The 20,875-nt window shown below is 38.3% G+C and overlaps 1 protein-coding gene across 10 annotated transcripts in view; it reads left to right on the plus strand.

Annotated features, from left to right (window-relative positions):
• Positions 1-20,875, plus strand: part of enox2 (ecto-NOX disulfide-thiol exchanger 2) — a 356,101-nt gene that overhangs the window by 100,177 nt on the left and 235,049 nt on the right. The window contains exon 1 of one of the 10 annotated variants that reach the window (XM_079839854.1): positions 1,506-1,801. The exons of 8 other annotated variants lie outside the window; for them this stretch is intronic. In XM_079839854.1, the coding sequence (XP_079695980.1) occupies positions 1,780-1,801 (22 nt within the window). In that variant the 5' untranslated portion in view covers positions 1,506-1,779. Of the gene's footprint in view, positions 1-1,505; positions 1,802-20,875 lie in introns of those variants that run through there. One more of the 10 variants, XM_079839858.1, reaches the window with a different exon arrangement.

Genomic DNA, 20,875 nt, shown 5'->3' on the forward strand with positions numbered 1-20,875 from the left:
GCAACCATCTACTGGTTATAGTGGTAATTTCATGTCATTTTCATATTAAAAGTGTGTTTGTTTTCCACCAGGTGACAGAAATCCTTCACTAAAGCATGACACATTTTCCATGTTATCTCCATGAATTAAAATTATAAATGTAGATATTCTTTAAAGTTAATTTTACTGCACAAATGTAGTTGAAAATAATACTGTTTAGAACATTGTGTTGAAAAAAATTTTATTAAAAAAATTCTACCCACATATTGCCAATCTAGACAATTACAATAGTATAAAGTTTGTCTATGCTTAATGAATATTAACGAATAATAGCTGGTTATTTAAAATGATTATACATTAATTCAATATTCAGGGATTTAATTGATATAACCTATATTGTTCATGCCTATCCTATACAAACAATAAATTATTATATATTTTTTTAAAGCATACCCTCATTGGAGGCTGAGCCCCCTTAATATTTAAATCCTAAATGCCCCTAGTTCAATCATAGTTCATAATCAAAATTATGTCATGATATGCCTTGATATCCCTTTACATTTCCATAAATGTGCTTCTTTTGATGCTTGACTATTTTTTTTTCTCTTTCTGGCAGAACAGCATAGTTTAGCAATTTCCTTGTCCACTGCAATGAATGGCCCATACGTGTGCATTATTTAAGAGGCCTTGGGGTTTTAGTGTGTGTATCCTGTATAGTTTATATGGCAATCATCCCTTGAGTTTAACTGTTACTCTGCTCCCTCTACTGGTACATATATTCACTCTAACAACAATATAGCACACTTTACAGTGACAAAGAAAACCATACAGGTATACTTTATATTACATACCGACATGTCTTGTTTTTCTAACGAATAATGGCAATGATCCTACTTTTTAACGTATTTTAGTAGGCTAATACCAAGTTATTGCTTGTATTTTTCAAAAATAAGACCAATTTGCCAATTTTTTTAAATTTATTTTTTTACTTTTTGTACCAAAAAGTAAGCTAACTATTTTGGCAGAACATAGTTAAATTCGTTATGTTAAATTTGGAAACTTAGTAACAACTGGTTTGACACGGTTTGACATTATATCAACATGTCAGCCTTTTGAAGTCTCAATAGACACATTTCACATATTCTGACAACCTGTATACTATACTATACTAAATACTATAGTAGTATAGTAAAATTACTCTAGTAGTGTTTTTGAACTATACTATAGTAAATATAGGCCTACTACAGTTTGTAGTAGGCTACCTCATCATACTTAACAATTGACTAATAGCCTACTACAGTATAATGTATTCTATTTACTATAGTAGCCTATGTTTCAAAAACTACTGTATAGCCTACTATAGAGTCATTTTACTATAATATAGTATAATATACAATATTAGGCTATTCAACGATACAACTGCGTATTTTGTGAATGGGTTACTCGCGCACAGTGATCAATATAAATACTACGGCTTTCATTTCAAACCAGTCAACCGTCAATCACGCGAGCGCGTGAGAGACGTCGTTCGCCTTCGTGGTTAATTACAAAGAGAACGTACAAGATTTGTCGCGTCGCGGACTCACTCGCGGTCAGTGTAGTCGTTGTATTGAGCGTGACTGTGGATCCTCCTCTCTCCCACTCTCTCTCCCTCGCTGTGGTCCGCTCTATCTTTAAAGCATTTATAAGCGCAGCAGACCCACAGACACCAGCAGCAAAGCTCCTAGCGCGGAATAACGTCCACTACCAGAGCCCTACGGGACTTTATCTGGCGTCTTTTTGAACCGAATCCCCAGGACGATGTTCCTTGTGCAGTATACAGGTAACGTTACGCTGTCTTGAGTTTAACTTTATGTTATAGATTAGAGACATTACATGTGGTCAGTCTCGTTTATGTGGGTCTATAACGTTAGCTAGTATAGGGAGCCGCCCGTTAAGAACGGACGTTACGGACAGAAAAATGAATGAAAACTCTGCTAAGAAAAAAAGGGTTTCCACATGAAGGACTTTAAAGACTGAAATGACATCGCGCTGCACTTTAAACGCAGGTCTTAGCGATGTTTCGCCGTTATATCGCCTGTGTCTTAGTACATAGTGAGCTGTCTACAAAGACAGCACAGTCGCGTGCAACATTTGTGAGAACCATAGACGCGAGTTGACTCGGAATGCTGTTTAGTTAGGCAGCTCACAGCTTTTGTGATTGAGACACAGCCATTGTCGTCCAGACATTCGCTGACAGCTCCGGTGATTAAAACAACGGTTATCCACTCGCAATAATGACATTATAATGACATTATATTTGGTCTCTTGTGTTCCTGCGTGTGGTTTCTGTTCCTGCAACATCTGTAGCCTAATGCATCCAGACATTACAGTGGGCACTGGAAATCCACTCCACATGTCCACCATTGGATTGCAATATCATATATATTTTGGTTTTAAGCATGCCGACTTGTTAGAGTTAGAATACAGACTGTAAGGCATGTTGTCAATTTCAACAATACAAAAAATTTCGCTGTAAAGGTGCTGGCAAGATCAATAATAGTTCAAGTGATCAAAAACAAGTTGCTCTTGATATGTATGGTAAATATCGTGACACAATAAGAAAACAGACTGAGAAAGAATACAAGAAGCTTTGTTTATTCAAATATTTAGTTCTGGGTGATACTTCAATAAGGTTATACTAAGCAATAGGCATCATGAACTTTCAGCAAAGTACTTTTTACAGCATTCAGTAATCTTGATTATTAATATTGTTAGTTCACGTGGTAACACTTTACAATAATGTTTCATTAGTTAACTACTTTAGTTAACATTAATTAAGAATGAACAATACTTCTGAAGCTTTTATTAATCTAAATTAATTTCAACATCTACTAATACATTATTAAAATCAAAAGTTGTATTTGTTAACATTAGTTAATGCACTGTAAACTGACATGAACAAACAATGAACAGATGCATTTTTTATTATCTAACATTAACAACGATGAATAAATACTGTAACAAATGTTTTGTATATTGTTAGTTCATTTTAGTTAATATTGTAGTTAATGTTCATGTTAGTTCATATTATATTATGTCAACTAATGACACTTTATTGTGTTTACAGTATGTTAAAATTATTCTTAAAATGTATTAAGATTAATGTTGTGTTGCTCGTTGTTAGATCATGTTAACTATTGTGTTGATTTCCTAGCATATCACTTATAAGTGATTTATTATGACACTTGTGTGCTTGATTGGCGTTTTTTATGAATGCATGAATACACGGAGTAAGAGAAGAATTAACTTTTGTCATCTAATCTTTTTACTTAGTAATAGTGGAGCCTTAGTTAATGTCATTCAAAAAAAAAAAAACCATGCATCAATCAAGGGTGCATGCAATTATTTTGCGTATGTGTGTGTTGATAAGATACGAATATATTTCTGTAGTCAGTATTTATTCTTCTCCTCCTTTCTGCTTACTTTGAAATGCGTCCGGCATTTGTCTGACTAAACACACTCACCTCAACCTCGTGTGAAGGAAAAAGCCTCTTATTGCTCTGTGACAGTCATGAACTTTCTCGCACATAGCTCTTTTGGTGGGTTGGGAGTGGCCATTTAAATTGCACATAATGGATAGTCTCTGGGCTTTCATGAAAGCAGAAGAACTGAAATGAAAAAAGGCAAGAGCGGCACTGAAGAAGTGTAAAATGCATTTGTGACAGAGGTTACTTATGTAAAATGAAGCAAAATGGCTTATTTTGTAAGACTTGAGTAAGAGAAATGGTTTGGTGGTTTGGTGATTCAGTGGCTGTCGCTTATGAGAATGCCAAGAGGATTTAATGCACAGGACAATAATATTTAATTCAACTATATTTGCTTGTACAAAAAAGAAAAATAAGTAAGACACAATCAGTGCTGTATAAATCTGATAAACTCTTACAGTACTACAGTAGTTGTGATTGTTCTGTTTCAGAATGAGTTCAGCATCTCTGATCAAAAAGACACAAGTCCGTGTCCAGTAGATTGAAATTCCTAGGAGATTAGAACTCTGTGTGCTAGACTCTCTGATAGTTTCAAATTGATGTATGCATGATGCTTTCTGAGATGGTATTGTACGGCACACCTATTCATAGATTAACAACAGAGTTAAGCAGACCACAAAAAGTATTTTTGAAAAAGTGCTGCTCTGTAAATTTGACAATGGATACATAAATGATAGTGGCCTGGCAAACCTGTTGCTTTGTGCTTTAAACATATGCCATTTAATTGAAGGTGACTATATCTCTGGATGTGCTCCATTGTGAAGTGTTTGCTATAATACTTTGTTTGAATAATTATTATTATTATTTTTTTTTTTTTTAAACCTGAGTGGTTTTATCCAATCCTTATTTTAAATACAGACCTTTTGCAATATGAAGCACAAGGGCCTGATGTATAAACGTTGTATACAATTTTGCGTTACAGTATATTTTCCATGCACATATCGAGATTTATAAAACTTGGCGTGAATCTGTGCGCATTAGGGATGCCACAATTCTCAATATAATATTGAACCGTTTGGGCATTCACGGTTCAATACGCACTTGTGAATTGCGTTTCATTTTTCGGTTTTGCATTTAAATAATTATTTTTCTACACATTCTATCATTTGCCGCCATCCCAATACTGAACAACGCGACATACATTCACATCACACGTTAGTGGTAGAGTTATACTCACGGAACTCTAGTTATTCACAATCACGAAACGTAATTATTTGCATGCGTTTTAAAGCCTTGCCGGTTAAACTTTCATTCGCTTGCATATGCGCTTTTCCGGGCGCGCACACTAAAAGCCTGTCAAACACGTGATTACTGGACTAAGTAGTCTTACTGCGCTAATACTGTCAAATACACACATGGTTTACATAAACGCAGTCAGTTATGTTTAAAGAGAAAGTAAAATCGGCATGTGTCTGTATATTAGATGCGGGCAGGTCACTCTTAAATTGACAGTGCAGCCTGCCACTTGTCCTTAAAGGGACAGTTCACCTCTAAAATTATGTCATTATTTATTTACTCACTCTTAAGGCTCTTTCACACCGGACGCGTAACGAAAAAGCAAAGCGGAAAAAGCGAATATTTTGTGTGCGAACAGTTCGCGTCAAAACCATTCACATCAGCCGCAACGCGAGTTCGCGACGTTTCAGAGCTCCAACATTCCTAAAACATTCGCGGCGACAGCTGAGAAAACACGGACACTTCATCATTCAATGGAGACAAGCTTTTCATTTTCTTTAAAAGACCAAAAAGAAGGTTTTGGGTGCACCCAGTCTTAAAGAACAGACAGTCTGAAGGGGAGTGTGCTAATCTTGTACAGGAGCTAAAAATTTATCATGGCCGGTTCCGCACTTACTTTCAAATGTCCGTGGGACAATTTGAGGAGCTCGTCCAGAGACAGTAGCACCGCATCTGACGAGACAAGCACACACTTCAGGAACCAATCGATCCGGAGCAGCTCTGTTTCCAGCTATGTTTCCAGTTGAGTCACAATGTAAACATTTAAGTGCCACAGTCGTACTGACGGAAACACATTCACTTTCTATAGTCGCGGACACAATTAGGTTAGAAAAAATTAAACGTATTGATTATAATATCGTAATCTGTAGCCTATAGTGGGCAAACACAGCTGCATCTGTACAGCTGTAAACACAACTACAGCTGTAATCTCGTGAGAAATGCGACACCTGGCAAAGGTTAATGTTGATTGAATAGCTAGTAACATCAACTGGACATTTCGTCAACTTTGTTTCCTTGTATGTGATTGGTTTAAAGGTCCCATGGCATGGCATTTTTCTATTATTTTATTGTGTTTTCTGAGGTGTACTTATATTATTAGTATGATTTTTACATCATAAAATGTCATAATTTAGAAATAAAAGGCATTTTTTCTATACTGCTGTTTGCCCTGTGGCTGAATGCCCTGCTTCAAGAGGCGTGTCTGCTGTGAGACTTCAGTAAAAACGGCCACTGTTGTGATTGGCTGACATCTTTGCATTTTAAATGAGCGGAGGGGGCGTGGTTTAACGAGGCACGAGCAGGCACGAGTCTGCCAGAGAGACGGATGGACCTGTGTTCACTTCTCATCAGTTCTCTCAGCATGTCTCAGTTCAGGGTGAACTGTTGTAGTTACTAGAATATACTTCAGGTTATTAGTTTATTTCTAGTCGGAGGGGCTGTCACTCATGTCAGAAAGTTAGTAACTTTAGTAAATTATGGATCAGCGCTGACTCGAGACGCGAACCGTTTAGAACGATTCAGTCCGATTTGGTGAACTGGTTCGGTTCACTAAAAAGAACCGATTCAAAAGAATGATTCGTTCGCGAACCGGACATCACGGAGACGAAGCGATTGCTAACAAAGTTATTTATAGTAACTACTGAGTTATGAGAGCGCTGTCAGTCAGCGCGAGTTTATTGTGTTTGTATCTGAGAGTTCTGAATAAACACGAGTCCCAGTCACGCCGAGTCCTCTTCATCATTATTCTACCAACTTTGTAACACATGCAATGAACCATTACAGCGAGATGAACGAGTTAGTAAGTGTTGAGTATAGCATTATTTCTAGATATGTTCCAATCATATGAATAGCGTCATTGACGCGCATTGAGTAACGTTACACAGCGCAAACAAAGACACAACAGCTGTAATCGAATGTAATCCAGTTTATTGTGGGGAAAGCTGGCTAGCCTAGCCGGATACCCTCACGCTTACCCTCCTTCTGCTTAATCTCACGCCGCGTTTGGCTCCTCCGCTGTGGGCCAGATGCAGTACTGGGGGTCGGGGATGTTGGAGGCCGAGCTTCGGCGTGCGTGAAGTTTATCTCTAAAGATGTGACTGCTGATGTTAAACAGAAAAGACTGTATGCACATTTTAGAACAGATAGACGCGACAAGGACACAGGGTACAAAAACACTGACTCACAAGATAGAAAACACGAAAACACCGTTCTGTCGGGAGAGAGAGAAGCCGCTGCGTGTCCACAAATAATAAATAATAAGCTACACATAAGAAATCAATGATCACAGATCAGAAGGAACTGAAGAAAGACTTCTGTTTTCATTTGTACATCCAAACACTGAGAAACTGCCAGTGTTCACTCGTTCACAAGTAACGTTAATGATCTCGAGTGTTTGCATGGGCGTGCCAGATTCTCTGGGCGGAGGAAAGGGAGGAAACCGTTCCTGCTTGGACGTCAAACCAGGAGACTTCAGGATTGGCTCGTCTGGCCTGTCATTTTCTCAAAGGCAGAGAGAGACAGCCAGAACTCGGGTTTACACCGATCAACATTTCTATCCACTTGGGGACAATATTCAGGCTAGGGGAACTCATATTAATGTTGAAATACCTCATAAAATGAAAATTTCATGCCATGGGACCTTTAAGCCTTTTCTGTCACTGCTAGTGTTAAAAAAAATCGACATCGAACAAAAAAAAATAAACGTTGTTTTTTCGCCGCAGCACATTCGCGTTCGGTATGGAAGCATTCATTACACAAACGGCTGATCAAAAAATAAAACCATTGCGCGAATTATTCCCGCTTCAAAATCGCGTCCAGTGTGAAAGGACCTTAATGCTGCATTCACACCAAAGGAGGTCTTGCGGCGCGATAGATGCGTTTTGTGCTGCGCGATGGACGCGATTCCGCCTCATTCGTGCGTCCAGTTCGCATCATTGGACGCAAATTGAGCGTCTTGCGCGATACGCGCATTATGCGCGAGTGGTGCTTTTTTTGCATTCATGTGCTTGAAGCGAATTCGCGTCTGACGCCCGAGTTGAAAAATCTGAACTTTGGCATCAATTCGCGCCACGATAACCAATCAGGAGCCTGCTTGCTGCTGTCATGTGGTAAAGTGACGTGATGAGAAACCCTGCATAATTTAAAAATACTACTATTGTGTCACAAAATGTAGTTTTAAGACTTTTTCAGGTGGGAATGTAGTTGTTTAAAGCTCAAATCTGTGGTTTATTTATAAAGAGAGCGCCTATTTAAAAAAAATAATCTTGTGTTTGTGGAGTTGTGAGATCCAGGCAATCACCGGGCACTCAGCGCTCATTAACCCGGGCGAGAGCAGCCTTTCCTCAGCCAGTCCTTCTGACGTTTGCCGCTGGCTCTGATGTCCTGTAATGGTTCTTCTTGTGTGGATCTAACGGGCGATCTTTGGTGTCATGAATCTTTAATTTGTTGTCTGCCAAATCATTTTGACTGAGGGCAAAGAGAAGTTTCATAACTAAATTTTTTAAGGGCATTTAAATATACATGCAGTGATGATAATGTAGGAGTTGCCTGGACCACATTACATAGTCATTATCAGTGTTGGGGAAAGTTATTTTGAAAAGTAATGCATTACAATATTGCGTTACTCCCTTACTCCCTTAGTTACTTTTGAAGAAAAGTAATACATTGCATTACTTTTGCGTTACTTATTCTCACTTAGGCTGGGCTTGTTTTTTTTGTGTTTTTTTTATTTTTTAGAACAATAGAGTTCTATGTTTGTACAGATGTAAAGGCCTCTTCATACCAAAACTGAAATAAAAAGCCTCAGCATGAGGTAAAAATGCAAATTCACGCATGAACAGTAGAGGGCGCAGCTCTGCTGTGCTGTGCTGCCATTCTGGATAATGGAAGAATAGGACGCAGGAGAAAAAAGTGTTACCAATAAAATGGTTTAACTGAATCATCAAAGGTCAGCAGCAAGACATTGGTCAATAAAGGTAGATTAATTGCCTACAGATATTTGTTTTATTTAACATTTAATTGTTGGAGGTTTGCATAGTATTCTGATTTTGCATTTGACTGATTTGATTAATTTTGAGGAGTACTGAATCTTTATTGTGAAAATGAGATGAATAAATACTCACATTTAGTCTAGAACTAAAATAACATGTTTACACACACAACGCCTCTGCACTTACTCTCGATTTTTCTCAACATGGGGACAGGAGAGCTGTCAATCAAATAAATGTGAAAAAGTAACTTGTGTGGAATAAAATTACTTTTTGTTGTACATTTGAAAAGTAATGCCTTACTTTACTAGTTACTTTAAAGTAATCTGATTACGTAACTCAAGTTACTTGTAATGCATTACCCCCCCCATGCATTAATTGGAAGCAGCACTGGTCATTATATGGAAGTTAAACAAATTTAAAATGTTTTGACATGTTGAGTCAGACGATTGTATTTACACTGGAAAAAAAGTATGCCTATCTGTTTCCATTAAAAATATACTGTATAAACATCCTAAAACATATGTGACCCATGCTGGCAAAATGAGTCGCAATAGATTTGGGAAAAATATCGAAATGCGATTATTCTGGTTTAAATTGCGATTTGCGATTTAAAATGTGATTTATTATTATTATTTTTTTTACAAATGAAAATATATTTTGTGCTTATATATTATGACTAATAATAATTATTAAGCTATTTGCTAATATATCATAATATTTAACAAAAAAAGAAATATTACTATTAGTATAACATTTTCATTATTTAAAATAAAAAATAGAGTATTTAAGAATAAATATAACAATATACTACTACTACTACTACTACTACTACTACTACTACTGCTACTAAAATTATTATTATTATTATATTTTACAGAAAACTTTTTTTTTTTTTACAAAAAACTGCAGGGTTACCTGTTAACATGCAGGCAGCCTATGACTAAAAATCACTAGAAATGTCTAAAGATTTATTATAAAATATATAATTATAATAATTATTATTATTATAAAAATCTGTGATATCAATTTCTTAATTTTTGTCAGGAGGTATGCAAAATCAAGAACAAGTCTTTAATAGGAAATATGAGCCTCTTATGCATCCACTGTTGGGGGGAAAAAAACTCCTGTACACTGGAGAAAAACGTATGGATTGTCATAGACATTTATTTCGAGAAGTATTATTTTTCCTATTTCTTACCCAAAATAGGATGGAGTGAGCACTGCGGGGCACTAAACACACTCATGTTTCAGTCATTCTGGAGGCCAGGGAGCGCCCTGGAGCAGAAACACCACATTTGCCACAGAGAGAAGTAATAAAATGACGTTTTCAGGAAATCCCTAATGTGAAGCTAGCGCTGTGTAGCTGAGTAAAAAGAAGATAGAAGCGCTTTGATTAAACATGAAGACATTAAACACACGACTGCGACAATATATGGTGTATTTGAGTTCTTCAAGCCTTCTCTGGTATTTTCCTAATAATAGAGTATATTATAATGCAGTGCTAATCGACATAGACCTCATCACTGTATAGAATACTATAAAATAACTCATCGTCTGCCTCATTCTGTGATAAGAAGCCACATCATCTCACAAAAAGGAAATATTAAACATCTTTTTTAGTTTTTTAAACGCACGTTAAAAGCGACTCAAACTCGCAGTGCTTTCAGACGGAGCAGCATTTACTACTGATCACAGAGCTGCTCTTCACTGACACGCTGGGCATATATTTATTTAATTAAAATTGCAGCCTTTACGCTTTCATAATCGCACATAACCCAAATTCCCAAATCGTGCAGCCCTAGTGGCAACTCAAAAAGGAGTGGATCTCATAGACATGTATATGTAGATGCCACATTGAACCGTCCCAGACACTTAGGTGCGCCCGCCATCTTGTAATGGTCAGTATGTCATCACTAGCCGAGTTTCCATTGTCAGGCCAAATGCTGGCATGCTAGTGCGTGCCAGAGCAAGTAGTATTTCCACCGTCACTTCCAGAGCTCGATCGGGCCTCGTTCCTCGGGGCCAATGGCCAGGGTTTTTTGGCCCGCTGAATACCTTGGTCCAAAGCAGGCCAGCTCAGGCTTGAGGAGTGGTTACGAACAAAGGCGTTTAGGATTTTATCTGAGTCTGGAGACGGCAGCGCTGCGGGCGGATGATTTCATATACCAGCTAACATCAGCATTAAAGACTTTGAAACTTTTTAAATCATTTGATCTCAAAACTCATGTTCAGATTGCAGCGAGTGTTTGAAATAAATTCTGTTTGTGATCTGATGTGAATTCTGATCACCGTATAAGGTAGATATATTTATATACCATGCGAAAGACTATGTGTGCTAACCATTACTATAGTAAACATGGTAAATATGACCTCTTGAAGAAATCAGACAATAGGCTATCACAATAGTGTACTTATTTTATCTGTCAGAACATCTCGTCTCTTTATACCGGACTGTCTGATATCCATATTTAGCTCCGCATATGTCATAAAATAAAGCAACTCTGTCTTTTCAGGAGCTTCCTCTGTTTCTCTGAATGAAAATATAACTGTATTGGGACTGTCACTGGAGAGAGCGCTAAGGCTCCTCAGGTCATATTTTTGGTGGAAAATTAGGTGGGAAATTATCATTCTTTTTTTAAATGTGATTAAATGTGTACTGTCCTGTGCCTACCAATAAACAGAAACAGACGCGACTGATTAAGTATGTGTATCCTCTTTCTTTCGTGAAATAATGGTAAAAACCTCTTTATTTCTGTGTAACTAATGTGCAATCTTGACACAGATTCATTCATTATGATCAATGTATCACTTAATATTGTAAAACTAAAACATTGATGCTTGGGTTTTAAATCTTTAAGTAAACGACAAAAATGCCAACAAACCGCCACTTTTATCATGTTCGTTTTGCGATCTCGCTAGTTTCCAGTGATTCCATTCTGATTTGTTCTCTGATAAAACTTCCATTTGTTGGTGAATTGATTGGTTTGCTCAATGTTGTTCCAGAGAGGCGTGTTATGGGCAGGTTTTAGTGAAGCGATTCGAGCTTCTGGCCCGACGGTAGAAACGAAGTGTGGTTTTGGGCTCTGTGCTACAGGTCCGAGGCTATTAGCCCAGCCCGACCCATTGAAACCCTTGGCTCGCACTGGCCCGACAGTGGAAAAGCGGCTACTCAGTACTGGTTGTGAAACTGCCGAGATTTTAATTCCTGATGAAATGGGATAACCTTTCACAGGTGAAAATGTGTTGGTTTGTGTTTTTCTATGTAAAAACTCAATATTACAGGTTTTTACACTAGTGTTAGCTGAGACCTTCGTCTTGTTGTATTGTGTTAGTTTAGCAAAATCATCTGCTGAAGTCTATTGCTGATATAGATATCCATACGTCTAACTACGGTTTCAGACGCACAGTCAATTTGCTCTCGAGTGTTCACGTACCGGTGTGTTGACCGTTCCAATATGGCGGATGGCTTACTTATAGTGGCCCATAGAAACAGCTGCTAAAGAGGCATCTATGTGCAGCTCACATGATCCGTCTCCAGGGAGATAATGTAGCTGAGGGTAGGCAAGACTCAAAGGAAGTCTCTGCGAACGATTTCACTCTTTTATATGATTTGTCTGTGCCAACATTGAGTGATATAATAAAGAAACGATGCATGGAAAACCATATCTGAAATTGTTGACATTCTGAGTGCGCTTGATCCATGCATTGCATTGATAATCGTTCATTTTCAAAAGCTACGGCCAGTTGCACAAAAACATTAGGCCATCCAGCGACAAAGACACACACTACCAACCAACAGTACAGCGACCTGCCTTCCTCCAGAGGAAAAATTGTGTGAATGATACATCCAGATGTTCAGAATTATCGTTCAACACTATAATTAACTGCAGTTACGTAAATACATAATCATATTGTAAATATATAATCATATTTTAAATGCATAATCATATTGCTTTTCCAAGCATAACAGGAACTCTTTCAGGGTTTACAATTTTACAAGTGGCTTGTTGATTGAAAACAGCTTGATTTATTGTTTGCTGAATATCTTTCTGTTCTGAATGTCACTCATTTCAGACCCGTGTTCTTTCCATGCATGAAATGTGTCTTATTTTGGCTCGTGAGGCTTTTCATGTGTGCTCCGAACCTCATTTCAATGCATGTGCAGTATTTTGGCCATAATTGAGTTTGCTGTACTCTCACGGCTCTCCACATGGCAGTCGCTCCAGCAGTTTGCACAGATCTGCGTCTTTCTGTGCTTTGCTAATTAAAAGCCATGGTATCCAGCGCTAAGGAACGGTGAACCTGATAATTGACGCTGCAACAAATGCTCCTCTGTGTTGGATAATGAAGAACCACATTGTGCTGAATCCTGCTGGGTAAGCGTTATCAGCTGCATTTTTATTCAGTGTATTTTTCCTTCAATACAAGAAACTAATTGAAGCGTATAATGAGAGGCTAGTTATAAATATTTACTCTACTTGACAGTTTCAGCTCCTAAAAGAAAACAATGGATATAAATATAAATAGAGCTGATTTTTATGGTATTGTTGAACATGCCACTTTTTTTAAAATGCTAAACTTAGCCTGAAGGATCCTTGTTCCAGTTCGTGTCTGTTTCAGTGACATCCATAAAGCTTTCACACTATCTCAAAGCCTAATGAAATATGCATGTGAGAATTTTTTTAGCCTAATTGTTGTTTATGAGGCCCTTCGAGTATTTGTTTGGTTGTCTCCTCTCAGACGTGCCAGAGCACAACAAGGCGGTTGGGTCTCTCTCCATCTGCTAATGCTAAACATTCTGTCCCAACACATTTCAATTCTACAACAATTAATTATTGCTGAATCTGTTTCCATTATGTATTGGTAACATTTAATTGGTAGTTCGTTTGTATACTGTGTCAGTGTTGCCTGCACCACTTTATTCAATGCAGTGAAATCAGTAGAATTGTGAATTTGAGTTTGCAGTCTGTATTGAATGTGATGCAACAAATGCGTTAAATTAAATCAGCCTATATATATATATATATATATATATATATATATATATATATATATATATATATATATATATATATATATATATATATATATATATATATATATATATATATATATATATTAGTGCTGTCAAACGATTAAAATATTTAATCGCGATTAATCGCATTAATGCCATAGTTAACTCAAAATTAATCGCATATTTTTATTTATTCTAAATGGCCCTTGATTTCTTTTTGTCCCATTATTTTTTCTTATTTTAATGCTCTTATCAACATAGAAAAGTGGATCGGCTTGCTTTGTTCAAATGTTTGTTTTATTGAAAACAACATTGGCATACTGTAGTGTTCGATTTCACACCAACATTCTCACTTGAAGCAGTCATTCACACTTGGAGCAAATAATCGCTCACACAATGTAGCACTGTCCATCAATAAAAGGGTGAAAAAAATACTTTGTTGCACAAACAGCCCCTTCAACAGCCCTTTCTAAGGGATCAAAACAGGGTGATACAAAATAAAATTACAAAGTGCACATGCAAGGTAAACTAGGACTCCGCCTATAGTGCAGTTAAACCAGGGGTCGCCGACTAGTGAACTCCGGTCCGAATCCGGACCGCGAGATGCGTCCATCCGGACCGCGAAGCCTTTTGACATAATGAAACAGTTAACGTTGCAATGTTCACTGTTATGCTGCGTTCACACCAAACGCGAATTGAGCGTCAAAATCGCGTCTACCGCGTCTAGTTTCACGCGCGTACATTTTGAATGCATTCGCGCGTCAGCAGAGAATTGGACGCGCGTAGAAATCGAGCGCTGGAAGCGAAATTGACGCGCGTTCAAGGCACTCCAGGAGAAATATGTCATAAAACACCCACTCTGCCTCTTTTCATTTTCATTAAACATATATATTAAGCATTAATAGCCACACACATGTGGTCCAGGCAACTCCTACATTATCTTCACTGCATGCATGTTTAAATATCCTTAAAATATAAAGTTATGAAACTTCTCTTTGCCCTCAGTCAAAACGATTTGGCAGACAACAAATTATATATTCATGAGAGCAAAGATCGCCCGTTAGATCCACACAAGACGAACCACTACAGGACATCAGAGCCAGCGGCAGACGCCAGAAGGACTGGCCGAGGAAAGGCTGCCTTCGCTGGGGTTATGAGCAGTGATTGCCCGGTGATAGCCTGGATCTCACAACTCCAAAAACACAAGATTATTTTTTTTAAATAGGCGCTCTCTTTATAAATAAACCACAGATTTGAGCTTTAAACAACTACATTCCCACCTGAAAACGTCTTAAAACTACATTTTGTGACACAATAGTACTATTTTTAATTTATGCAGGGTTTCTCATACACGTCACTTTACCACGTGACAGCAGCAAGCAGGCTCCTGATTGGTTAACGCGGCGCGAATTGACGCCAAAGTTCAAATTTTTCAACTCGGGCGTCAGACGCGAATTCGCTTCAAACGCGTGAATGCACAAAAGCACCATTCGCGTGTAACGCGCGTATCGCGCAAGACGCTCAATTCGCGTCCAATTCGCGCCATTCGCGCGAACTGGACGCGCGAATGAGGCGGATTCGCGTCCTTCGCGCCGCGCGTAACGCGCCTCCCGCGCCGCGGGACCTCCAGACACGCCAGTCAACGCGCCTTTCCATTGACTTAACATTGAAATCACTCGCGCCAGACGCTCAATTCGCGTTTGGTGTGAACGCAGCATTACAGACCCAGACGCGCGGTCAAGCATGCAGTGAAGAAGAGACTGATGGTGCGCTCACACCGGACGCGAATGACGCGACATGCACGCCGCTTAATTCGCGCCGCAGAATGTCTATTTGCGTCTTTGCATTGACTTAAATCACTCGCGCAAAACGCTTCATTCGCGTCCGGTGTGTAGGCTACGCACCATCAGAGCAGAAAGCAGCGCTCAAGACAAGCACTTTTAGTTGAAGACCCCTGAGTTAAACCATGGCTTAATACGTTTCTCATTTCGGCATCTCACGCTTGCCATCCACGTCTACTCTTTTAATGGCCCAAACAAGTGTGGGCAGCCGCAGCGTGCCTGATGTTTTGTTTCCGGTCTAGCTACACCCGGAGTGGTGTTGTAGTTTTTCTAACGTTACTAGTTGTTGCAACAGCATGTGAAAAAACTACAAAGTTTGTTAGACCAAAAAGAACGTTAATCTCGCGATAAAAAAATTAACGCCGTTAAAATAGGTTTGCGTTAACGGCGTTAATAACGCGTTTAACTGACAGCACTAATATATATATATATATATATATATATATATATATATATATATATATATATATATACACACACACACGTATATATACACATATACACAGTCAAACAAAAAAATTATACAGACACCAGATATAATTGTTTTACTAGTGGGTGCAGGACACTATAGTTCATTTATGTAGGTGAGGATAGCAAAATAAAGTAAACCGTGATGTATTATACCCAATAATTCTTCATACAGTGGACTAACAATAAAATTTATAAAAATTGGACCAAAATTATTCAGACACTTTGACCTGACCATGTTTAGCTGAAGTTTTTGCTAATGCTAATGTAACCTTTTACACCACAGACTGAACAAAATGAAGCATTGCTTGGTCATTGGTTGACCTAAATTGGTGTACTTAAAGGTGCACTATGTAACTTTTCCGTCCACTAGAGGTCGCCTGTTCAAAACAAAAGCATAGCTCGATGACGCCAAGTTTGAGTGCATAATCTTGGGACATGTGGTCTTCACCTCACAGCCGGTGGAAAAGAATCGGGATGGGAAATCATGTTCATGGATGCGATTATTAACGTTACTGTAGTATGAAGCAGAGCAGGACAGAGTGTTGTGGGAGCTTAGCAAGGCCGCTGGAGCGATTGTTAATAAGAAGAGCGGAACACACGCCTCGCGAGCAGTGGGACTTTTATTGTGCCACAGTCGCCGGCGCCACTTCCGCTTTTCCGGTCATGAGCATGAGGTAACGCAGCTCTGTTTATCATATTAGATACATCTGAGTGTGTTAAAAATTAAGTTTTGATATTACTCTGTGCGTTCTCTCAGCGGCTGCAATGACACTTGTTGCACACTGCAGTGAGAGTAAAGCGTTTCTGCAAAATAAAACCGGAAACCGAGGGTAATGCAGATATGATGCAATCGACAGGCGACTCCCTCCCAAAACAGCAATTTTCTCACGATTTACTAATAGTTGGAAACATTTGGAATATTGTAAGTACTCAACTGAACAAACTATATAACACTTGGATAGTGGTTTTTGGATATTTTACTGAAAAAATGTTACATAGTGCACCTTTAAATTGAACAGCTGATTGATTGATTGTAATCCATTACATACCTTTCTATCAAAGTTATCTGACATTATCAAGATGAATTTGTCCTGACACAGTTTAAGAACTCTTCACAGTCATATTTTATTACCATTTTCTAAACTATAGTGAAAAAACTGATAAAGTGAGAAATGTTTGAAGGTGTCTGAATAAATGTTGGTTTGACTGGTTTGACTGTATATATATATATATATATATATATATATATATATATATATATATATATATATATATATATATATATATATATATATATATATATATATATATATATATATATATATATATATATATGGGTAATATACATAATATACTCACCTACTGAACATCAAGTTATTCATTATTAAAGATATACATTTCATTCCATCAACATATTATCCCTGTCCATCCTTCACCGTTTAGAAATAGGATATGTTTTGACTTTGTGAAGGAGTGCACTGATCATCCAACCGGTCGGTCAAAAAAATAAAATAAAACAAACAGCCTGCTGGGCTCTCTAGCAAGTGAGGAGGTTCAGGTTCAAGTGTCCATAACAGCAGCCCCTCTGACTCAAATGTTTCCTGAAGTGGAAGTGCGATAAAAGGCAAGAAGATTCAGTCCAAACCCCCAGCTACTAACAAGGTTTTATCACTTCAAGTTTAAGGAAGCAGACATAATGGCAGAGAGGATTCCGCTTTCCCCTTGCAGTGATAAATAATGGCCTTGAATCTGGCAGGATAATAGAAGTTGGGATCAGATCAGAGGGCCTAAAATATTGAGAAACTTAGACAAGAAGAACTACCTCGCTGTTCATTATTGACAACCATCTTTTGGAACACTTTCTGTGAGGCTGTCTAATTTAAACCCTCGAGATGGTCCTCAGTGAGCTCAGGCAGCAGAGCATGTTGGCTCGCCAAGGGCCAAACGCAGCCACTGGAGAAGCACTAAGCCTCGGTCTGCATCCCAGTTTGTGATGGAGCAGATTGGTGGCTTAAGGACTGCCATGCTCTGCTGCTGGGGCTATGCTGAGATGACAGAGCCAAAGCGCTGAGCTCTCCTTCTGAGGCACTAGTAATATTGTACAATTCTGCTGCAACACACAACGGTGTGATAGATAAAGCGAGCCAGAATTTTTGTTGTTACTATGGTATTTTTTCTCTCTTTCCTTCCCGGCAATGCCAGGAAAAACAATTGGAAGCAGCACAGCATATAGCATGATGGATTGTCCAGAAGATGCAGAATACTACATCTCTCAAGTGGGCCTGTGTTTGCTAGGGCCCCTGAGAACGTGTCGAGATGCAACCACTAGCTCACTGTAGATAATGGAAAAAATCACGAACCTCCTATTTTTCATCTAATACTATAAATCTGCGTTGAAATGGCTTTTTCTTTTTTTTCTTCACTAAGTAACTCAAGTAAAGAAATTTATTTCTGGAACCTTTCTTCACCTTGTGTCCTTTTTTCATTGAACTCTAAAGCACTTTGTATTTTCATGTATTCATTTTGTTTGTTTTCCTGTTTTCAGTGTGGAACAGTGAGTCCAGTTTAGTCCAGTTTTGACTCAGTGATTTTCCGCCCTCAACATGGCTTTGAGGTGGTGCTCGTCAGCTGCTATTTTTGCTAGTTTTGCATAAACACACAAACCTCTAAGACCACCTTCTTTCATTAGGAATCTAAAACACTTTTAAAAAAAGCTCAAATGCAACCCACTCATTTGTAGGATGAATGAATGTCTCAGTGTGTGATTTGAGGTCAGGAGTCAAAGGAAAGGCTGTAACTGTTACTAGTCTGATGTTGCCATTGACCAGCCTCCAAGCAGTTAAAACAAGAACGCTGAACTTTTACTGTGCTTTTAAAAGGGGCTTTGAATTAGTTCAAAAATGTCCTACCCATAGGTTTGGATTTGCACACTAAAAGATGACATATCACAAGGTGGGATGATTGACCTCTGGTTTCATCACTAACTTTATTGCTATCTCTATTTTTACCATTGGAATGTGGAGATGATGCAGTAAATCTCTCTACACTTGTAAAGGTGGTCTACTTGAGATCTCACATTACTTTTTTGACCTCTTCTCAACCTTTATGGTCCACAGCGCTGCAAATCTGCAAACTTCCAAAACCAAATTTTATTTATTTAACAAGTTAAGCTCTTTAGTTTGTTCACAAGGGATATTATATGGAATTATATTGTTTTAATTTGATACTAAGAATGTTGTGCTTCTGTTTTAGACTGGGTAAACCCAGCCTGGTCTTCCGGCGATTTGATTTCGCCCTGCAACTCTTGTCTGGAAACCTGTACATTAATTTCTACTGCTTCTGTTACACTTTTGCGGGAACCAATCACAGACTGGCTTATCCACCTGGTGCGCTATTGGTGGGTTTAACACAATGACGGATAGAGAAGCGATGGATGTCAAAAAACGTTGTTGCCCGTTGATCACGCTTAGTTGTTGTCTGATTGTTTGAAGGACTATCCAATTGCATACAGAGTCATTTGAATTATGCTCCTTTATCACGCCTAGTTGTGGTCTGATTGGTTGAAGGACTTTCCAACTGCGTCCAGAGTCATTTAATCTATGCTCGTTTATCACGCCTCTTGTGCAGTAGAAAATACAGAGCAGACTCCCCAGACCAATGTTGAATCTTAAATTGAGCTTGGTCTGGTGATAGCCAGACAACTTCTATTTGTCTTTTATCTGAAATGTTCACAAGAACTTTAGAGGTGAACCAGGGATTGCCTATAATGATTCATAATTTGTAGTTTTCCAACTAATAATTTCCTTCCTAATTAATTTGACAAAAGATCATCTTCACTGTTCTGCCTTTTTTCCTTTATCAAACTTAAAAAATAAATAAATAAATGTAATGCTATACTATTCCGTTTGAGTATCAAAACAAGGGTACTAGAGTGGTTGTGTATAGGGCTGAACGATACATCGAATTTTCATCGTCATCGCGATATGAACTCGCGCCATGAACACATCGCAACAGACAGCCTGACACGATGAATACAGTTTATTACATGCGCCAATCTGAGTAACGTATTCTGAATACTTGGATTACTTCCACATTGAATTGCATTTTATAAGTCTAGGAATGCGGCCATCAAATCCTGCTTACTAAACATATATTATAAAATATTTAGCTGCCGTCAACGGGGCCAACGGCTCTTGGGCTAGTAAATCAGCGCATAGGAGAATGTAAAGTTGCACGTCAACTAAGCAGGGCACCGGCGGTGGTCGGCCAAAACACCTTTTTTTTGTTTGTGAATGCTGTTTTACGTTAATATTAATGACACGAGTGAAGCACAAAGCTTCATTTACAAAATAAATAATAGGTTTGCAATTAAATGTTACATCGCAGCCATGGAAACATAAGGATTCATGCCGAACAAGAGAGGAAGCTTTGTGTGGTGAGACCAATTTAAGATTGCTTGCGTTTTGCTATCTGGTCACACGATTTTCCTCGAATTTAACAATAGGCTTAGGCTTACTCCATTTTATTCTACTGGACATGGAATCTCTTATTTGTTTCCCCAAATCCTCATTTACGTCTCTCACAGGGGATTAAATGTGTCTTCCTTGTTTGATTAATTTAGGAGTAGCCTAGGCTATATTCGCATCATTTGTTGTGGTAAAGTAGAAAACGGAGTAGGACAGATACATTATACTTCAAACTTTACTTTATTTAACACAGTTTGTGCTTGCTATTAGACTTGGTCAAGATTTTGTAGCGTATTTCATACACGCCGGAGATTTTTAGTTTCGCTTTCTCTCAAAGCGCATAATCAAACAA

This window comes from Gobio gobio (assembly GCF_949357685.1).
Source record: "Gobio gobio genome assembly, chromosome: 16".
Classification (NCBI taxonomy): domain Eukaryota; kingdom Metazoa; phylum Chordata; class Actinopteri; order Cypriniformes; family Gobionidae; genus Gobio; species Gobio gobio.